Source organism: Ranitomeya variabilis, chromosome 7 (genome assembly GCF_051348905.1).
Source record: "Ranitomeya variabilis isolate aRanVar5 chromosome 7, aRanVar5.hap1, whole genome shotgun sequence".
Classification (NCBI taxonomy): Eukaryota; Metazoa; Chordata; class Amphibia; order Anura; family Dendrobatidae; genus Ranitomeya; species Ranitomeya variabilis.
Window position 1 is genome coordinate 63,145,630 of NC_135238.1, and position 22,659 is coordinate 63,168,288.

The following is a 22,659-nucleotide window of genomic DNA, read 5'->3' on the forward strand; positions in this document are numbered from 1 at the left end:
AAACGGTGCTTTCATAGGTGACAGCTTCCCTTTATTAAGGCTTAGGCCACTTAAAGTGTATACATTGCATTATGTAGGTAGATTCACTGAATATAATTTTATAGGGGTTCAGAGCTTCACTTTACACTGAATTATCAGATTCTCATCATGTACAGATCGTACTAAGGGATTATTATGGGGTTGTCTGGTTCCATGAAAAATGGACCACAGGCTGGATCTGTGGTAGAAAACTCCCAAAACAAGCAGTGCTTCCCTACTGACACCCCCGCCACTCCAGGTACGTCTCTGCTATTCCAAGGTGTTCCTCATTGACAAGGCTGTAGTGGTAATGTTAAATCTACCGCCCATGACCCCTGAGGCCAGTCACTGGGCTCAGCAATATTGTATTGTTTACCTATAGCATGGTCACTAAGCCCAGTGATTGGTTGCAGCGGTCACATATAGGCATGACATAACCACCGCACCTCTGTAAACACAACCAGCGTAGAGGTGGTGCATTAGAGGCAGGGGCTTTATTTGCTCTAACTGGGGTATCAGCCCCTAGATATTTAGTGCTGCTTAACACAAATTATTTCCAAATCATCTGATATTCTTTATGTGGCTGCAGTGACCACATTTGATCTGATCCATTGCAGTTTTCTTCTGTCTCGGTCTTGTGATCCTCGCAGTATTTTGGGTCCACCTGCTTTCCGTTACCCATTCGATTGTTATCCTGCTCGCTCAGTGTCAGCAGATTCTTATATGAATAGTCCAGGACTTTTCTAAGCAACATGTCAGTGCCTAGAAAAGGACAACTTTTCAAGATGAAGATTCTCCGGTTTTACAAAATAACAGGTGAAATAATGTCCCTCCTGCCACAGATTCAGTTACTGGAATATTAAAAATCACTTGGTGGAAAAAAAAACAACTTCTATTTCTTAAATCAGAAAAAATGGATCGTTATGGTCTCTGAGAACAAAAATCTTGAATTTCTGTGGGAAACAAAAAGAAGGCGAAATCACAAAGGTTAGTTATTAGTGAATGTGCTGGGATAAGGTGTTATGCTTGTATGGTAACCGAGTGTCTTTGGCGTGCTCGAAAAATATGGTCGCGATCCCGCGGCTGTTCGACAGGCGCAACACATGCATGGATTACCTAACAAACAGACAATCCCTCCATGTGTTGCAGCTGTTGTACAGCCGTGGGGACTCGGACATATTTTTTGATACTCTGTTGGTCACGAGCATGCTCGGATAACACCTTATCCTAGCACATTTGCTCATCACTATTAGTAATTGCTCTGCTCAATGTTATTTTGCCTTTTGGATTAGTTACCCTCTAATGAGAACGCGTCAAAAGAATTTTATACCCCAAACATTGTCCCTTTCTCCCTATTCCCAGCAGTCTGCCTGCTTGCTAGAGACAGAAGGCAGGCTGTGGGTGGGCAATAGGGAGAAAAAAGTAGAAGAGATGCCAGTGTGGACCCTCCCAATCCACTGAAAATTATATGCTAATGAGCTGCAACTATAGATTTCTGTAAATGAGAAAAACGGATTTACTGTGCATTATAGCTTTACCTCCATGCCATTCGTTTACGGTATAAAATCCTGATGACAGGTTTTCTTTAAAGAAGGGGTATTCCCATCTCCAAGATCCTATCCCAATATGTAGTAAGTAATAATAGTAATAGAAAATATATTCAATTATAAATGCAGTATAGTTCTTCTGATTAGCTATGTTGCTTACCCCATGTGCAGGGCATTGCAGTAGCTTGTAACAATCACTAACAACTAACTATATGAATAGTCGGAACCATGGATCCTTAAAGTAACTGCAATGCCCTGCACATGGGGTAAGTGACATAGTGAATCAAAAGAACTATACTACATTTCTAATTGGAGGTATTTGCTAATACTATTATTATTACACCTATTCGATATGGAGATGGGAATACCCCTTTAAGCCTCATTCTCACATTGTAGATTCGGTCGTTATTTTCCATCAGTAGTGGATGGAAACAGAAGTATAGGTAAAATGGTTTAGGACATACTTCGTATTATGGTTCTGTAGGACAACGTTGCTGGAGAATCCGGAATTTCAGCAAGAAATGATTTTCCTGTGTCACAGCTCTTCCCTTAAAAAGAAAAATAAAGTACAATTATTTCTGAGTCTTTTCAACAAGTATTTTTTTAGGTTATGTTCACACACTCTAGATCGTAAAAAACGCCCAATTTACAGTGTTTTTGAAGAGTTTTTGGAACTTTTTTTGGATGCGGATTACGCGTGCTTTGTCTACAGTACACGTTTACATAAAGTAAATTTTAGTCACCACAACCGCTTAAAAATGCTGTAAAAAATTTGTACTGTATTTGGAGGATTTTTTCACTCATTACTTTCCATGAGACAAAAGACACTGCAAGAATTGACGTGCTGCAGTTTTAAAAAAACTTGATCTGAAAAAAAAAAAAAAAAAAAAAGTATACAGATTTCTGAAATCTCATAGCTTTTCCTGTTACTGCAAAAAGCAGCCTTTAATATGCATTAAAAAGCTGCAAAAAAAAAAAAAAACGCAGCAAAAATGCTGCATGTGAACATGGCCTCGCAGTGCCTGCCCAGCATCCTTGTAGAGGGCCTTCGCCATCACAACTAAACATGCAGTAATTCACTTTTGGACACATAATGACTGTGAACATCGTCATGTATAGCTCTAAGAAAGCTATCCTTTATACAGTTCATGAGAGCAGCCATCTTGGGATTGGCAGCTCAGCCTGCGGTCTTCTAACAGGACATGCCACCAGATTCCAGACTTGCAGCCACCATAGCCTCTGGTGAGCAGTAGGGTGGTAACCCTAAGAGCCAAGTTATACAAGAAGAAATACATACAATTATATAGAGAATATCTCCCGCTATACAGTAGTGGACAAAAGTTTTAGGTGAGAGTGGAAAAAATGCTGCCAAGTACTGGGGTTGAACAGTCATTCTGTGCCGACAGAGTCCCTTTAAGAGTGGTCACTAAATGTATGGGGCGGCCTTGCTGCAGTTCTGTACAATGCTTACATGCAGCTGCCGAAAGAGCAGATAGCTGATTGTGGGGGTGCGGAGCGGAGGACCCCGACCGATCAGATACTGATGACCTATCCTACATGGTACCACCCCTTCATGGTTCTCGGGAGGAAGTTTCCCATTTACATTAAATTCATAGAGCTGAGAAACACCTAAAACCTATAGTGAAAAGCTGAAGAAACTATTATTTACATTAGGGCTCATTGTGTTCCAGGAAAGAATGTGGAGTAACCGGTCACCGACCTATGGTTGGGTCCAAGGGAACCTGACCCAGCAGGGGAATGTGGAGATCGCTGCACATTTTCTCTGCTCCACCCGTCGTCGGAGGGAAAATTTGAGATTCATTCTGAAAGGAGAGAAATAAGAACAAACGGTCATTAGCTGGCGCTCTACAGACGACTCCTCGCAGCGAGACGTTCACCATTCACTGCAGTACATCATTCTAATGAAAGCCGGGACTACTGCAAATGTTGGACGCTTACTTGGACACTACAGATAGATCGAGTACACAGGGGTTGTTAGGTTTTATTTTTTTACATTTTTCGACATCTACTGTGTGCAAAATTGGAACATTCAAATATGCTGCACCCCAATGTATCACCCAGGCGCCACAATATTGTGTCCCCGAACAGTCTGATGTTCATGATGAAAACAGCAATATTAAAAAAGGGATTTTCCACCAAATTTTTTTTATTAAGATTAAAATGTATGTATTTGTGGCCACAAATCATTTTTGCAATTGGGTTTCATAAAACGTGTTGTCCTGAAAGAGCAAATTGATTCTAAGGGTATGTGCACACATTGCAGATTTCCTGCGGATCCACAGCTTTTTTTCCGCGCAGAAACGCTGCAGATCCGCAAGTGATTTACAGTACAATGTAAAATCAATGGAAAAAAAATGCTGTGCTAATGGTGCGGAAAATTCCACAGGCAAATCCGCAACGTGTGCACATAGCCTAAATGAAGTACACTCCTTTAGACTTTTACATAATTTGCGGATTTTAGAAAATTCAATTTGGCTGCTGTTTTGCAAGACTCAATTGGGCTGAAAAAGGGTTAAAAGACAAAATGTACCCCTGGCACGTCCCAGACACTATCTCCTCCGCCGGCTTCCAAGGGCATCAGCTGGCCATCAATGCACAACCTGAGATCAGTGTGTTTTCTCACGCGTTCACATGGGGCAGCGCATCTCATGACGAGCGTCGGGGCCGAGAAGGTGCTGAACTGCCAGAAGAGGAGAGGAGACCAGAGCAGGAGCCTTAGGAAGCCAGTGGGAGACTGGCACCAAGCTGCGGTGGTGGCAGGGATAGGTGAGGGACGAGGAAAGTAGAGATTTTATTCCTGGCCTATACATTTATGGGGTTGGGAGACCTCACAGCATAATATAGGTTTTTATTTTGTTTTTCTACTGCAAATCAGAGCTCATTCGATTTGCAGTCAATAAATTATTTTTTGACATATTGTGCCGCAACCAATGAAATGACAAAGAGAAGCGACTGTGATATTAACACTCCTATGTTGTGTGGGGTTGCAGGTCTCCGAGCGCAGCCTGCAGTGTAGACAATGGCGCGGTCATTCAGGTTGCCATGGCAGCATACGGGGACAAGTTTCCTTTATTATGTCAATAAACCTCAATGTGCTTACTAAACAGTACAAAGCTAAAGTAGATCTGTGTGTCAAGCATACGTATAACCATAGCAATCAGGATGAAAGCGTCCATTGTTCACACTGCTCACGCCGCTCATATTACAAAAGGATTCTCATTTTAGGACTAAACAGCCTTATTTACTGAGACCCTTTAACCCCTTCCCGACATTTGACGTACTATCCCGTAGAGGTGGGGTGGGCCCGTATGACCGCCGACGGGATAGTACGTCATAGCCGATCGGCCGCGCTCACGGGGGGAGCGCGGCCGATCGCGGCCGGGTGTCGGCTGCATATCGCAGCTGACATCCGGCACTATGTGCCAGGAGCGGTCACGGACCGCCCCCGGCACATTAACCCCCGGCACACCGCGATCAAACATGATCGCGATGTGCCGGCGATGCAGGGAAGCATCGCGCAGGGAGGGGGCTCCCTGCGGGCTTCCCTGAGCCCCCCGCAGCAACGCGATGTGATCGCGTTGCTGCGAGGGTCTTACCTCCCTCCCTGCCTGCTCCAGACCCGGATCCAAGATGGCCGCGGATCCGGGTCCTGCAGGGAGGGAGGTGGCTTCACAGAAGCCTGCTCAGAGCAGGCACTGTGAAGCAGCCTGCACTTCTCGCAGATCGGTGATCTGTCAGAGTGCTATGCAAACTGACAGATCACCGATCTGTATTGTCCCCCCCTGGGGCAAAGTAAAAAAGTAAAAAAAAAAATTTCCAAATGTGTAAAAAAAAATAAAAAAAAATATTCCAAAATAATGAAAAAAAAAAAATATATTATTCCCATAAATACATTTCTTTATCTAAATTAAAAAAAAAAAACTATAAAAGTACACATATTTAGTATCGCCACGTCCGTAACGACCCAACCTATAAAACTGCCACACTAGTTAACCCCTTCAGTAAACACCGTAAGGAAAAAAAAAAAAAAACGAGGCAAAAAACAACGCTTTATTACCATACCGCCGAACAAAAAGTGGAATAACACGCGATCAAAAAGACTGATATAAATATCCATGGTACCGCTGAAAACGTCATCTTGTCCCGCAAAAAACAAGCCGCCATACAGCATCATCAGCAAAAAAATAAAAAAGTTATAGTCCTGAGAATAAAGCGATACCAAAATAATTATTTTTTCTATAAAATAGTTTTTATCGTATAAAAGCGCCAAAACATAAAAAAAATGATATAAATGAGATATCGCTGTAATCGTACTGACCCGACGAATAAAACTGCTTTATCAATTTTACCAAACCCGGAACGGTATAAACGCCTCTCCCAAAAGAAATTCATGAATAGCAGGTTTTTGGTCATTCTGCCTCACAAAAATCGGAATAAAAAGCGATCAAAAACGGTCACGTGTCCGAAAATGTTACCAATAAAAACGTCAACTCGTCCCGCAAAAAACAAGACCTCACATGACTCTGTGGAGCAAATGTGGAAAAATTATAGGTCTCAAAATGTGGAGACGCAAAAACTTTTTTGCTATAAAAAGCGTCGCTGGTTTCACACTTCCGTTTTTGTCTGCAGCGTTTTTTGCACAAAAAAACGCATGCGTTTTTTCCCTATATTTAACATTGAAAACGCATGCGGTTTTTTTGTACGCGTTTGGTCGCGTTTTCAAACGCATGCGGTTTTTTTCTGCATGCGTTCATTTTCAGAAATACAACCTGCAGTATTTTCTTGCGTTTTTAAGCACATGCGTTTGTTTGCGTTAAAAACGCATGCATTTTTATCGAAAAAAACAGAAAACACACTGAAAAGCCAACCCCACCACCATCAAGGTGATAAAGGGATCCAAACCCTAACCCTAACTCTACCCCTAACCTCACCCCTAACCGTTTAATGAACATTTTCTGACAGTCATAGTGCCACGTATTTCAGTGCCACGTATTTCAGTGCCACGTATTTCAGTGCCACGTATTTCAGTGCCACGTATCACGTATTTCAGTGGCACGTGTTTCAGTGCCACGTATTTCAGTGCCACGTATCACGTATTTCAGTGCCACATATTTTAGTACCACGTATTTCAGTTGCACGTATTTCAGTGCCACGTATTTCAGTGCCACGTATTTCAGTGCCACGTATCACGTATTTCAGTGCCACGTGTTTCAGTGCCACGTATTTAAGTGCCACGTATCACATATTTCAGTGCCACGTATTTCAGTGCCACGTATTTCAGTGCCACGTATTTCAGTGCCACGTATTTAAGTGCCACATATCACATATTTCAGTGCCACTTATTTAAGTGCCACTTATTTAAGTGCCACGTATTTCAGTGCCACGTGTTTCAGTGCCACGTGTTTCAGTGCCACGTGTTTCAGTGCCACGTATTTAAGTGCCACGTATTTCAGTGCCACGTATTTCAGTGCCACGTATTTCAGTGCCACGTATTTCAGTGCCACGTATTTCAGTGCCACGTATTTCAGTCACGTTTAGGGGTAGGGTTAGGGGTAGGGTTAGGGTTAGGGTTGGAGGTAAAGTTAGGGTTGGGGCTAAAGTTAGGGTTGGGGCTAAAGTTAGGGTTAGGGTTTGGATTACATTTACGTTTGGATTAGGGTTGGGATTAGAATTATGGGTGTGTCAGGGCTAGGGGTGTGGTTAGGGTTACCGTTGGGATTAGGGTTAGGGGTGTGTTTGGGTTAGGGTTTCAGGTAGAATTGGGGGGTTTCCACTGTCCAGGCACATCAGGGGCTCTCCAAGCGCGACATGGCGTCCAATCTCAATTCCAGCCAATTCTGCGTTGAAAAAGTAAAACAGTGCTCCTTCCCTTCCGAGCTCTCCCGTGCGCCCAAAAAGGGGTTTACCCCAACATATGTGTTATCAGCGTACTCGGGACAAATTGAACAACAACTTCTGGGGTCCAAGTTCTCTTGTTATCCTTAGGAAAATAAAAATTTGGGGGGCTAAAAATCATTTTTGTGGGAAAAAAAAGATGTTTTATTTTCACGGCTCTGCATTATAAACTGTAGTGAAACACTTGGGGGTTCAAAGTTCTCACAACACATCTAGATAAGTTCCTTGGGAGGTCTAGTTTCCAATATGGGGTCACTTGTGGGGGGTTTGTACTGTTTGGGTACATCAGGGGCTCTGCAAATGCAACGTGACGCCTGCAGACCAATCCATTTAAGGCTGCATTCCAAATGGCGCTCCTTCCCTTCCGAGCTCTGTCATGCGCCCAAACAGTGGTTCCCCCCGACATATGGGGTATCAGCGTACTCAGGACAAATTGGACAACAACTTTTGGGGTCTAATTTATCCTGTTACCCTTGTGAAAATACAAAACTGGGGGCTAAAAAATCATTTTTGTGAAAAAAAAAAAAAGAATTTTTATTTTCACGGCTTTGCGCTATAAACTTTAGTGAAACACTTGGGGGTTCAAAGTTCTCAAAACACATCTAGATAAGTTCCTTGGGAGGTCTAGTTTCCAATATGGGGTCACTTGTGGGGGGTTTGTACTGTTTGGGTACATCAGGGGCTCTGCAAATGCAACGTGACGGCTGCTGACCAATCCATTTAAGTCTGCATTCCAAATGGCGCTCCTTCCCTTCCGAGCTCTGTCATGCGCCCAAACAGTGGTTCCCCCCCACATATGGGGTATCAGCGTACTCAGGACAAATTGGAAAACAAATTTTGGGGTCCAATTTATTCTGTTACCCTTGTAAAAATACAAAGCTGGGGGCTAAAAAATCATTTTTGAGAAAAAAAAATAAATTATTTTCACGGCTCTGCGTTATAATCTGTAGTGAAACACTTGGGGGTTCAAAGCTCTCAAAACACATCTAGATAAGTTCCTTAGGGGGTCTACTTTCCAAAATGGTGTCACTTGTAGGGAGTTTCAATGTTTAGGCACATCAGGGGCTCTCCAAACGCAACATGGCGTCCCATCTCAATTCCAGTCAATTTTGCATTGAAAAGTCAAATGGCGCTCCTTCCCTTCCAAGCTCTGCCATGCGCCCAAACAATGGTTTACACCCACATATGGGGTATCAGCGTACTCAGGACAAATTGCACAACATTTTTTGGGGTCCAATTTCTTCTCTTACCCTTGGGAAAATAAAAAATTGGGGGCAAAAAGATCATTTTTGTGAAAAAAATATGATTTTTTATTTTTACGGCTCTGCATTATAAACTTCTGTGAAGCACTTGGTGGGTCAAAGTGCTCACCACACATCTAGATAAGTTCCTTAGGGGGTCTACTTTCCAAAATGGTGTCACTTGTAGGGAGTTTCAATGTTTAGGCACATCAGGGGCTCTCCAAACGCAACATGGCGTCCCATCTCAATTCCAGTCAATTTTGCATTGAAAAGTCAAATGGCGCTCCTTCCCTTCCAAGCTCTGCCATGCGCCCAAACAATGGTTTACACCCACATATGGGGTATCAGCGTACTCAGGACAAATTGCACAACATTTTTTGGGGTCCAATTTCTTCTCTTACCCTTGGGAAAATAAAAAATTGGGGGCGAAAAGATCATTTTTGTGAAAAAATATGATTTTTTATTTTTACGGCTCTGCATTATAAACTTCTGTGAAGCACTTGGTGGGTCAAAGTGCTCACCACACATCTAGATAAGTTCCTTAGGGGGTCTACTTTCCAAAATGGTGTCACTTGTAGGGAGTTTCAATGTTTAGGCACATCAGGGGCTCTCCAAACGCAACATGGCGTCCCATCTCAATTCCAGTCAATTTTGCATTGAAAAGTCAAATGGCGCTCCTTCCCTTCCAAGCTCTGCCATGCGCCTAAACAACGGTTTACACCCACATATGGGGTATCATCGTACTCAGGACAAATTGTACAACAACTTTGGGGGTCCATTTTCTCCTGTTACCCTTGGTAAAATAAAACAAATTGGAGCTGAAATAAATTTTGTGTGAAAAAAAGTTAAATGTTCATTTTTATTTAAACATTCCAAAAATTCCTGTGAAACACCTGAAGGGTTAATAAACTTCTTGAATGTGGTTTTGAGCACCTTGAGGGGTGCAGTTTTTAGAATGGTGTCACACTTGAGTATTTTCTATCATATAGACCCCTCAAAATGACTTCAAATGAGATGTGGTCCCTAAAAAAAAATGGTGTTGTAAAAATGAGAAATTGCTGGTCAACTTTTAACCCTTATAACTCCGTCACAAAAAAAAATTTTGGTTCCAAAATTGTACTGATGTAAAGTAGACATGTGGGAAATGTTACTTATTAAGTATTTTGCGTGACATATGTCTGTGATTTAAGGGCACAAAAATTCAAAGTTGGAAAATTGCAAAATTTTCAAAATTTTCGCCAAATTTCCATTTTTTTCACAAATAAACGCAAGTTATATCGAATAAATTTTACCTTTAACATGAAGTACAATATGTCACGAGAAAACAATGTCAGAATCGCCAAGATCCGTCAAAGCGTTCCAGAGTTATAGCCTCATAAAGGGACAGTGGTCAGAATTGTAAAAATTGGCCCGGTCATTAACGTGCAAACCACCCTTGGGGGTGAAGGGGTTAAAGAATATTTTTACATTTTAAGTTTAAAGAGGAACTTTTTTCCTAAATTTTTCATGTTGAACTGGACACCCGATGTAATAGTGGTTGCAGAGTGCAAAACTTGCCCCCGCCATATCTTAGAGCGCCGAATCCTCTGTGTGGGAGATGTAATGATTCAGCTCAGATCTCCGGCATGGGTCAGTGTGGGGGAGGGGCAGCGCAGCGGAGTTTAGCGGTGTCATTATATACCCTTAAAAAAATAAAAATCAACCAAAAAAAATAAACATTTCACACTCTGCAGCCACTATTACATCCTGTGTTCACTTCAACTGAAAAAAAAAAAAAAATGTTCTCTTTAAAGGGGTTTTCCCATAATAATCATTTATCAGGTCTCCACAGGACGGGGGTTAAAGCTATGTGCACACTTTGCGGCGTCCTCTGCGGGTTCTCCCACAGCGGATTTGATAAATCTGCAGGGCAAAACCGCTGCGGTTATCCCTGCAGATTTATCGGCGTTTGTCTTGCGGTTTCCGCTGCGGGTTTACTCCTACTATTGATGCTGCATATGCAGCAATATGCAGCATCAATAGTAATGGTAAACATAATTAAAAAATGGTTTATACTCACCCTCTGACGTCCCGATCTCCTCGGCGCTGCACGCGGCGGTCCGGTTCCAAAGATGCTGTGCGAGAAGGACCTTCGTGACGTCATGTGACCACGACGTCATCTCAGGCCCTGCTCGCACAGCAACCCTGCGACCGGACGGCCGCGTGCAGCGCTGAGAGGTGAGTATATCATTATTTTTTATTTTAATTCTTTTTTTTTTACACAAATATGGTTCCCAGGGCCTGGAGGAGAGTCTCCTCTCCTCCACCCCAGGTACCATCTGCACATTAGCAACTTACTTCCCGCATCGTGGGCACAGCCCCATGCGGGAAGTTAGCGGATCAAAGCATTCCTATGTGTGCAGAATCGCAGCGATTCTGCACAAAGAAGTGACATGCTGCGGAATGTAAACAGCTGCATTTCTGCGCGGTTTTTCCCGCAGCATGTGCACAGCGGATTGCGGTTTCCATAGGGTTTACATGTTAATGTAAACGCTATGGAAACTGCTGCGGACCTGCAGCATCAAAATCGCCGTGGATCCACGGGAAAAACCACAAAGTGTGAACATGGCCTAAATGTAGGATTGCTGGGGATACCGCAGTTATGTGAATGGAGTTCCCACAGTCCCCTGTGAATGGAGCATATGCGACCGCCACTCCATTGACTGTCCATGGCACTGACAAAGATTTTGCATTCCTAATGGAATAGTACATACATTATATGGATATCTATGAGAAGTCCAAGCACTCACCTTGCATTTTGGGCAGATAAAACCGCTCATGTTTTCGACAACTCCTATAATTGGTAATTTTACTTTGCGACAAAAACTGATTTCTTTTCGTACATCCTGCAGTGACACCTCCTGGTAAAGAGAGAGAAAACTTGTAAGTAGGTGGTTTTCCGTATAGAAGCTTAATGACATGGGGATTATAATCCACATCTATAAGCCTGGGCTACACTGCAACTTTTTGTAGCGCTACTGATTGATTTTAACTATTTAGTTAGAGCTGCAGTCCTAAGCAATACATTGAGTTGTATGTAATCGGTTGGACTGCGGCTTAATACTTTAGGGGCAGCCGCAGACCACCTAATTGCTTACAACTCAATAACTTCTTGGACTGCAGCTATATAGCTAAAACCAATAAGTAGGGCTACAAAAAAAGTTGCAGTGTAGCCCTGGCCTAATTGAATATTAATTACATGGTGATCTTTTGTCAACTACTGGTCCAGACTGATAGATGGCATCTGTCCGCTGTGACAAACTGCCGGAAATCAGAAAAGGTTTCCCCCATCCTGTGGATAGGCGATAGAGGTCATTAGTGGCACAAGTTCAACATCCACCCGGACGGAGCTGTGAAAAGCTGCAGCGCTGTGTCCTCCACTGACCTTGTGACATTTTGCCACACAAGCGCTGCAATCCATTGGCGGTCATTGCTGGGCTGTAGCTTTCACTGCATCATCTGCATAGTATGGTTTTTTTTTTTAGAACATTCAAACTGTGTGTCCAGTAGTGGACAACCACCAGCACCCGACATTGACACGCCACCAGGCCCAGCTTTAACATTGACTTCCACTACTGCCCAGTCTCAATTTTAACATACACTTTCACAGTAGAAGAAGATGTTAAAATGGGGTCTTGGTCACTACTGGGCAGCCGCTAAGCCAGCCCCAAAGGAACTGATCACCCGGCAGCACCATATTTACCAGAGGCTGCTTACCAAGACCGGTCAGCCAGGATAATGGCACTGATATGGAGCCTGCAGAGGTTTCTTTGTTCTTTACAGCCTGAGGTCCCATTGGTTGATCCTAAGGAGCTTCATTAATGGCTCTGCCGCCATCATTACACAACAATATCCACTCTCTAACTAGAGCCCGGGAGTAATGGCAATAAATCCGTGTGCAGCAGATCTGCTCCCCGCACTCCCGTATGGGCAGCCTCACTCTCCCTGCTCACCCTCTGCCATGCCGTCCCTGCTCACCCTCTGTCATGCCATGGGGTCCCTGCTCACCCTCTGCCATTCCATGATGTCCCTGCTCACCCTCTGTCATGCCATGGGGTCCCTGCTCACCCTCTGCCATTCCATGAGGTCCCTGCTCACCCTCTGCCATGCCGTCCCTGCTCACCCTCTGCCATGTCGTCCCTGCTCACCCTCTGCCATGCCATGGGGTCTCTGCTCACCCTCTGCCATGCCATGGGGTCCCTGCTCATCCTCTGCCATGCCATGGGGTCTCTGCTCACCCTCTGCCATGCCATGGGGTCCCTGCTCACCCTCTGCCATGCCGTCCCTGCTCACCCTCTGCCATGCCATGGGGTCCCTGCTCACCCTCTGCCATGCCATGGGGTCGGGGTGCACTGCTTTTCCATTGACCTCATGTACAGCTCCATGGCTGTGCTCTTCCCTACTCAGAATTCAGTCTCATGAATAGTTGTGTGACCTCTGAGTCCGGCACAAGGAAAACTAGGCTGCGGGTCACAAATAATTGGGTCCGTTTTTTCTTTAAATTGTCTCAAGTTCCCACTCAGCCTTGTTTGCCATAAATCTGCCGCAACCAAGTTTCCCATAGTTATAATTCTATGAAAAATTATTAAAAACAGCATATAAAAAAATGTAAAGTCTTACCTGAGGAGTAGTGATGATGACAGCGCCATCAATGTGGGCAGCACTGAGATACTGAACCACTGACAGGTGCTCATCAGAGGTGCCCGGAGGAGTGTCCACTATCAGGTAATCCACCTCTCCCCAGTCTACATCTCTTAAAAACTGTTTAATCATTCCTGAAGGATTGGAAAGAAAACAGTATTACATCAAACACTGCCCAGCCATTCATTTCTATCACATATACTGTACACCCAGAAAAGATCACGTGGCCGAACAATCCCCCGGATCACGTGGCCGAACAATCCCCCGGATCACGTGGCCGAACAATCTGACCATGGACACATCAGACTAAATTGGTAAGGGGGGTGGGGAAGGATTGTGCAAAGTGACAACTTATTAGCCATTTGACCAGTCATGCGCGGCACTGGTGGTCTTATATTTTTGGAAGACTGTCTACATAATAGGACACTATGTGCACTAGAAATACAGAACAATCCGTACTTCTCTAAAGATTCAGAGGGATGCATCAAGACCGGCATGGTTCACGCTGGAAAGGGGGTGCACTCCTGAGAAGAGAAGACTCCTTTGCGACTGTATATTATAAACTTATGTCACGTGGGTGCATTGGGTATATGAAAATGGCTCAAACACCGAGCCCGCGCCATTCTTGGCAGACAATGGCTATGTTACATAGCTGACATCTGCCCGTCGTAGCAGCGGCTAATGCGAGCTCCATTGAAATGATGCTGAAGCCCCTCATGACTGCCATGATGACCCTCCAATGGAGCCCACCTGTGCTCCACTACAAGATCCTCCAAGTAATACTACAACAGCAGGTCATTCCATATCAAGTGATCCAAATATGAATATTGTTTTCACCTCGCGTCTTTAGATTTTTTTTTTTTTTTTATGAAGTACGACTTTAGTTAGATACAAATTAAAAGTTTTAAATTTTTTTCTTCATCAGTTAAATTTTTTTACACACTTCTAAAGTTTTGAAAAAGCGCGGATTTTGGCCTGGTATGGCTTCACATTCTTTATCATATCTCGGGCTAGAATTAAGATAAAGAGGTGGGAGAGGAATCATTTTTCTCAGAACGGTACCGGCTTTCGTTTGCTATGTCACAATACTATGTTTCTTTACATTTTGTTTTGGAGAAATCAAATTCAAACTTTTGATGCGCAATTGTGAAAAAAAACCTGTATGTTTTAACCCCTTCACCCCCAAGGGTTGTTTGCACGTTATGGACCGGGCCAATTTTTACAATTCTGACCACTGTCCCTTTATGAGGTTATAACTCTGGAACGCTTCAACGGATCCCGGTGATTCTGACATTGTTTTCTCGTGACATATTATACTTCATGATAGTGGTAAAATTTCTTTGATATTACCTGCGTTTATTTGTGAAAAAAACGGAAATTTGGCGAAAATTTTGAAAATTTCACAATTTTCCAACTTTGAATTTTTATGCAATTAAATCACAGAGATATGTCACACAAAATACTTAAAAAGTAACATTTCCCACATGTCTACTTTACATCAGCACAATTTTGGAACCAAAATTTTTTTTTGTTAGGGAGTTATGAGGGTGAAAAGTTGACCAGCAATTTCTCATTTTTACAACACCATTTTTTTTTTAGGGACCACATCTCATTTGAAGTCATTTTGAGGGGTCAATATGATAGAAAATACCCAAGTGTGACACCATTCTAAAAACTGCACCCCTCAAGGTGCTCAAAACCACATTCAAGAAGTTTATTAACCCTTAAGGTGTTTCACAGGAATTTTTGGAATGTTTAAATAAAAATGAACATTTAACTTTTTTTCACAAAAAATTTACTTCAGCTCCAATTTGTTTTATTTTACCAAGGGTAACAGGAGATAATGGACCCCAAACGTTGTTGTACAATTTGTCCCGAGTACGCCGATACCCCATATGTGGGGATAAACCACTGTTTGTGCGCATGGCAGAGCTCGGAAGGGAAGGAGCGCCGTTTGACTTTTCAATGCAAAATTGACAGGAATTGAGATGGGACGCCATGTTGCGTTTGGAGAGCCACTGATGTGCCTAAACAGTGGAAACTCCCCCAATTATAACTGAAACCCTAATGCAAACACACCCCTAACCCTAATCCCAACGGTAACCCTAACCACACCTCTAACCCAGACACACCCCTAACCCTAATCCCAACCGTAAATGTAATCCAAACCCTAACTTTAGCCCCAACCCTAACTGTAGCCTTAACCCTAGCCCCAACCCTAACCCTAGCCCTAACAACCCTAACCCTAACCCCAACCCTAACGGAAAAATGGAAATACGTTTTTTTAATTTTTTCCTAACTAAGGGGGTGATGAAGGGGGGTTTGATTTACTTTTATAGCGGGTTTTTTAGCGGATTTTTATGATTGACAGCAGTCACACACTGAAAGATGCTTTTTATTGCAAAAAATATTTTTTGCGTTACCACATTTTGAGAGCTATAATTTTTCCATATTTGAGACCACAGAGTCATGTGAGGTCTTGTTTTTTGCGGGACGAGTTGACGTTTTTAATGGTAACATTTTCGGGCACGTGACATTTTTTGATCGCTTTTTATTCCGATTTTTGTGAGGCAGAATGACCAAAAACCTGCTATTCATGAATTTCTTTTGGGGGGAGGCGTTTATACCGTTCTGCGTTTGGTAAAATTGATAAAGCAGTTTTATTCTTCGGGTCAGTACGATTACAGCGATATCTCATTTATATCATTTTTTTATGTTTTGGCGCTTTAATACGATAAAAACTTTTATAGAAAAAAATAATTATTTTGGCATCGCTTTATTCTGAGGACTATAACTTTTTTATTTTTTTGCTGATGATGCTGTATGGAGGCTCGTTTTTTGCGGGACAAAATGACGCTTTCAGCGGTACCATGGTTATTTATATCTCTTTTTGATCGCGTTTTATTCCACTTTTGATTCGGCGGTATGATAATAAAGCGTTGTTTTTTGCCTCTTTTTTCTTACGGTGTTTACTGAAGGGGTTAACTAGTGGGACAGTTTTATAGGTTGGGTCGTTACGGACGCGGCGATACTAAATATGTGTACTTTTATTGTTTTTTTTATTATTTAGATAAAGAAATGTATTTATGGGAATAATACATATATATTTTTTTCTTTATTTTGGAATTATTTTTTTTTTATTTACACATGTGGAAATTTTTTTTTAAACTTTTTACTTTGTCCCAGGGGGGGACATCACAGATCGGTGATCTGACAGTTTGCACAGCACTCTGTCAGATCACCGATCTGACTTACAGCACTGCAGGCTTACCAACCGCCTGCTCTGAGCAGGCACTTGGTAAGCCACCTCCCTCCCTGCAGGACCCAGATGCCGCGGCCATCTTGGATCCGGGACCTGCAGCGAGGAAGGAGGTAGGAGACCCTCGGAGCAACGCGATCACATCACGTTGCTGCGGGGGTCTCAGGGAAGCCCGCAGGGAGCCCCCTCCCTGCGTGATGCTTCCCTATACCGCCGGCACACCGCGATCATGTTTGATCGCGGTGTGCCGGGGGTTAATGTGCCTGGGGCGGTCCGTGACCGCTCCTGGCACATAGCGCCGGATGTCAGCTGTGATAGGCAGCTGACACCCGGCCGCGATCGGCTGCGCTCCCCCCGTGAGCGCGGCCGATCGCGCTGGACGTACTATTCCGTCCTTGGGAAGTAGGGCCCACCCCACATGGACGGAATAGTACGTCCAATGACAGAAAGGGGTTAAAATTGTGAAAAAATGCATGTGTGTTACTTGTGTTCTTGTTTATATTTGTACAGGGATTCAACTTGGGACCTGTCAAATTTCATTTTTTTTCTTTTAAGCCTTGAATCATCTGATTTTATGTTTGTGTGAGTTTTTTTTCTTTTGTCTTTTGAAATGACAACTTATTGAATTCAACATTTATATGCAACAATAAAGAAACACAAAAAAACAACTACTGAAGTGCCGGAATAAATCCATGTTAGTCATCATAACACAACTTGCTCAGCATTTTCAACCTGAATGCATTGAACACGCCAAAAGAAAAAACATGATCATATCCTCAAGTGTGGTTTTCTAAATACAGTCTCATCCTAATTATATGTTAAAAACAAGATTAAAAGAACCAATATTTCTACCACCTTTTTATACATGGAACAATTTTTTTTATTATATCACTAAACATGTCATTTATGAAGTGTTTAAGAAGAATAGTACAGTAGTTAAATCCTCGTTCTATAAAATACGAACTAATCAAACAATTAATAGTAGGTTTTTACACTGGTCTTTTATCAATGTGTCCCTTCTAGAGGGCGAAATGTCATCTTGTCCATAAGCGCTCACTAGCATTGTGCGGCTGTCATGGTGCTCGGCTCCACCTGAGTTAGTATCTGATTTTTGTTCTCTTTTACAATGTCTGGTCTTCTTGGATACACAAAGGACGGCGCTGGACCAGAAGGTGCAGAAAAGTCACTTCTTCATTTTCACAATCTTTGGAGAGTCCAGTAGCCGTCAGCGCTGATCATATTCATAGGTCACATAGCCAGTTGTCATCCATGGCCGATCTTGTGCCGCCTTCTAACACTTCATGGACGTCACTGTCTTTATTTCCACTACATGGGATGACAGTCTGGTATTGCTGAGTCCCTGTGATGGGTTCTGCTTCCTGTATCCGAGGTTTTCACAATCTTTCCTCTTCGTAGTCCTGGTTTGTACAATACATGAACTGGATGTTAGAGTATTTTTCTCCCTCCATTTGAGGAGTTGCCTGGGTGTTAAGATTTGGTGTGAATACGGTCTGTGGAGGCCCGAGCTGCCGGCCTGTCATCTGCTCTGCAGTCACTGTCTACCCCTGACAAAGCTTCTCCTCTGTCCTCTCCTGCTTCTAAGCTGTAACATAATAAAATAATACAGTAATATCTAACAAGCATGGTTTATTTGGTAAATATGGACCCCACACTAAGACCACAAGCTGAACAGATCTGAATTCAAGATTCTCAAACTGACACTGTAATAGTTTTATTCTTTTTAAATATGATCCCATCAAGATCCCAACTTGCATTTCGGTACAGATGTGGCTAGGAGCCTAGCAGGCACATGTGCAGTTTTTGAAATTAAACGTTATTTTTGGAAATGCGTTTTAAAATTTTGTGCTTGCGTTCGCATGGGTAAAATATTAACAAAGATACTCTTGTGACATATCTGGTGAAAGCCTGTACAGTTCTGAGTAGAATAGTGTTTATTTTGTTTCTCTATCTTTTTTTAGCCTGAGGAGAAATGTAAAGGCAGGCAACACCGAAATTCGCACTTTTTCCGAACTTTGAAAATCAATTAAAAAGAAAAAAAAAAAAAAAAAATCTAGAATTTTTTTTTCTTCACATTTTGCATTCTCTGACACACTATTACCAAATAACAAAATCTCAAAAGACTTAAAAATGTAGAGGTAAAAATCATTGGTTCACTTGACATGGAATGACCCCATGGCGCTGAAGGGGAAATATTTGACTGGTCTGAACGTTTTTGCCCTGACTTTATCCAACAATGGCGTCATGCTGCTTTCTTTATAATGTATGTTCCTGAATTTGGTAGGGCAGGGGGTTAGCTGAAGGCAATGAATAATCTACTTCATCAGATTCATTTCCGCTTAATTACATAAATTTCATACAAACCATTTTTCTTGGGGCCCCTCCATATAACGGCATCATCGGGACTGCCAAGTAAGAAGCCGACAGACATCACCGCCAGGTTGTCCTCCACATACTGAAATACAAGCACAGGAAGCTCACAACCGACCAGGGACCGGTATTGCTGCTCCTAGACTTTACATTTCACAAGTAATGATATATATTATAGTGTCACGCAATTACAGCGGAGCATAACTGAGGTCAAAAACACCAACTTATTCTATAAAAGAGTAATATAAAAATTAATGCCACAGGATGGCTGATGTGATACAGATATAGAAGAAGGGTAAGAAGGTGGATCCAGGCAACTAACGTCCAGTAAGTGACATCACTGGGGGGATTTTTGAGGGCATCATAAGAGATGACCTGCAGAGAACAATATAATAACTGACAAGCAGCACAGATTCATGAAGGATAGGTCGTGTCTTACCAACATGTTGGGTTTCTATGAGGAGGTGAGTGCAAATCAGTATGTTGGTAATGTGGTCGATATGATTTGTCTTGACTTTCCAAAGGCATTTATTACTGTACCACATAACAGCCTTAGGCCATGTTCACACGCTGCGGGTTCCTCTGCGGGTTAATCCCGCAGCGGAATTGAAAATCTGCAGGGCAAAACCGCTGTGGTTATCCCTGCAGATTTATCGCGGTTTGTTCCGCGGTTTCCGCTGCGGGATTACTGCTGTACTATTGATGCTGCATATGCAGCAATATGCAGCATCAATAGTAATGTAAAAAATAATAAAAATTGGCTATACTCACCCTCTGACGTCGCGATCTCCCCGGCGCTGCAAGCGGCTGTGCCGACAAGGACCTTCGTGACGTCACGGTCATGTGACCGCGGCGTCATCACGGTCATGTGACCGCGACGTCACCACAGGTCCTGTTCGGCACAGCAACTGAGACCGGACGGCCGCGGGCAGCGCTGAGAGGTGAGTATAGCTTCATTTTTTATTTTAATTCTTTTTTTTACACTATTTTATGGTTCCCAGGGCCTGGAGGAGAGTCTCCTCTCCTCCACCCCGGGTACCACCCGCACATTATCCGCTTACTTCCCGCAACGTGGGCACAGCCCCATGCGGGAAGTAAGCGGTTCAATGCATTTCTATGGGTGCAGAATCGCAGCGATTCTGCACAAAGAAGTGACATGCTGCGGGTTGTAAACCGCTGCGTTTCTGCGCGGTTTTTCCCGCAGCATGTGCACTGCGGTTTGCGGTTTCCATAGGGTTTACATGTTAATGTAAACGCTATGGAAACTGCTGCAGACCCGCAGCATCAAAATCGCGGCGGTTCCGCGGTAAAAACCGCAGCGTGTGAACATGGCCTTATACTGAAGCTACAGAAGCAAGGACTGGAGGAAAATATATGCAGTTGGATAAGAAATTGGTTAAGAGACAGGAAACATAAAACTGTGAATTGTATTTACGTGAAATGTAATAAAGTCAACAGTGGAGACCCACAAGGAAGGGCCAACAGTGGAGACCCACAAGGAAGGGCCAACAGTGGAGACCCACAAGGAAGGGCCAACAGTGGAGACCCACAAGGAAGGGCCAACAGTGGAGACCCACAAGGAAGGGCCAACAGTGGAGACCCACAAGGAAGGGCCAACAGTGGAGACCCACAAGGAAGGGCCAACAGTGGAGACCCACAAGGAAGGGCCAACAGTGGAGACCCACAAGGAAGGGCCAACAGCGGAGACCCACAAGGAAGGGCCAACAGCGGAGACCCACAAGGAAGGGCCAACAGCGGAGACCCACAAGGAAGGGCCAACAGCGGAGACCCACAAGGAAGGGCCAACAGCGGAGACCCACAAGGAAGGGCCAACAGCGGAGACCCACAAGGAAGGGCCAACAGCGGAGACCCACAAGGAAGGGCCAACAGCGGAGACCCACAAGGAAGGGCCAACAGCGGAGACCCACAAGGAAGGGCCAACAGCGGAGACCCACAAGGAAGGGCCAACAGCGGAGACCCACAAGGAAGGGCCAACAGCGGAGACCCACAAGGAAGGGCCAACAGTGGAGACCCACAAGGAAGGGCCAACAGTGGAGACCCACAAGGAAGGGCCAACAGTGGAGACCCACAAGGAAGGGCCAACAGTTGAGACCCACAAGGAAGAACCAAAAGTGGAGACACACAAGGAAGGGCCAACAGTGGAGACCCACAAAGAAGGACCAACAGTGGGGACACACAATGGACCGACAGTGAGGACCCACAAAGGACCAATAGTGGGGACACACAAAGGACTAACAGTGGGGACCCACAAGGACCAACAGTGGGGACCCACAAGGATTTGTCTTGAGACCAATTCTTTTTATTCTCTTTATTAATGAGTTTGTGGATGGGATTTAAAGTAAAGTGATTCTTTGCTGATGACACAAAACAATGAGAGGATAATAAAAATTGAGCTTAACAGTATAATATTACAATCTGCATAAGATGTGTGAATGGGTAAACACGTGGCAGATGAGGTTTACCATTGATAAATGTAGATTAATGCACCTAGGACGGAGTAGTTGTCTTGCTGCATTGATCTTATTGGAATATACACATTGCAGATACAGACTGAAGGCCGTACAACCACCAGGGGCTGTGGAGTCGGAGCCCATTTTGGTGGAGTCTGAGTTGGTGTCATGGAAATTGAGGAGTCGGAGGTTTGGCTTACCAACTCCACAGCCATGACAGCCACACAGGAACACATACAAAAACACGGAGTACAGAAACACGTGTGGAAAAAAAAAACAAAACAGATTGTGTGTTAAACCTTAGATTCCTCACAGTATCCCACTTTTACACACCATGAACAGTCTCTCAAGCAGCTTCATCAGCTAGTCACCTGGAATGACTTTTTAAGTCTCAAAGGAGATTCCAAAGTGCTGAGCACTTGTTGGCTGCTTTGTCTTCACTCGGGAGGTCCAACTCCTCCCAAACCATGTCTGTAAGGTTGAGCCCGGGTGATTGTGGAGTCCACACCATCTGATGCGCCACCCAATCACTCTCCTTGGTTACACAGCCCTTACATAGCATGGAGGGATTTTTGGTCATTGTCCTGTTGCAACATAAAGGATAGTCCCTCTAAGTCCAAGCCAGGTGGGGTGGCATGTCATTGCAGAATTCGGTGGTAGCCATGTTGGGTAAGTGTGCTTTGAATTTGGAATACCGTATATACTCGAGTATAAGCCGACCCGAGTATAAGCCGACCCCCCTAATTTTGCCACAAAAAACTGGGAAAACTTAATGACTCGAGTATAAGCCTAGGGTGGGAAATGCAGCAGCTACCGGTAAATTTCAAAAATAAAAATAGATACCAATAAAAGTAAAATTAATTGAGACATCAGTAGGTTAAGTGTTTTTGAATATCCATATTGAATCAGGAGCCCCATATAATGCTCCATACAGTTTATGATGGCCCCATAAGATGCTCCATATTAAAATATGCCCTATATAATGCTGCACAAAGGTCATAATGGCCCCATAAGATGCTCCATTGACACATTTGCCCAGTATAATGCTGCACAAATGTTGATTATGGCCCCATAAGATGCTCCATAAAGATATTTGCCCCATATAGTGCTGCACAAACCTTGATTTTGGTCCCGTAAGA

General features: G+C 43.5%; 1 protein-coding gene across 1 annotated transcript in view; it reads right to left on the minus strand.

Annotated features, from left to right (window-relative positions):
- Positions 1-579: 579 nt before the first annotated feature.
- NUBP1 (NUBP iron-sulfur cluster assembly factor 1, cytosolic) overlaps positions 580-22,659 on the minus strand; it is an 87,288-nt gene continuing 65,208 nt past the window's right edge. Inside the window, exons 6-11 of the mRNA XM_077275202.1 lie at positions 19,044-19,134; positions 13,382-13,536; positions 11,512-11,622; positions 3,286-3,388; positions 2,030-2,113; positions 580-971 (exon numbers count right to left, since the gene is read on the minus strand). Coding sequence (XP_077131317.1) covers positions 940-971; positions 2,030-2,113; positions 3,286-3,388; positions 11,512-11,622; positions 13,382-13,536; positions 19,044-19,134 — 576 coding nt within the window. The 3' untranslated portion in view covers positions 580-939. The remainder of the gene's footprint in view (positions 972-2,029; positions 2,114-3,285; positions 3,389-11,511; positions 11,623-13,381; positions 13,537-19,043; positions 19,135-22,659) is intronic.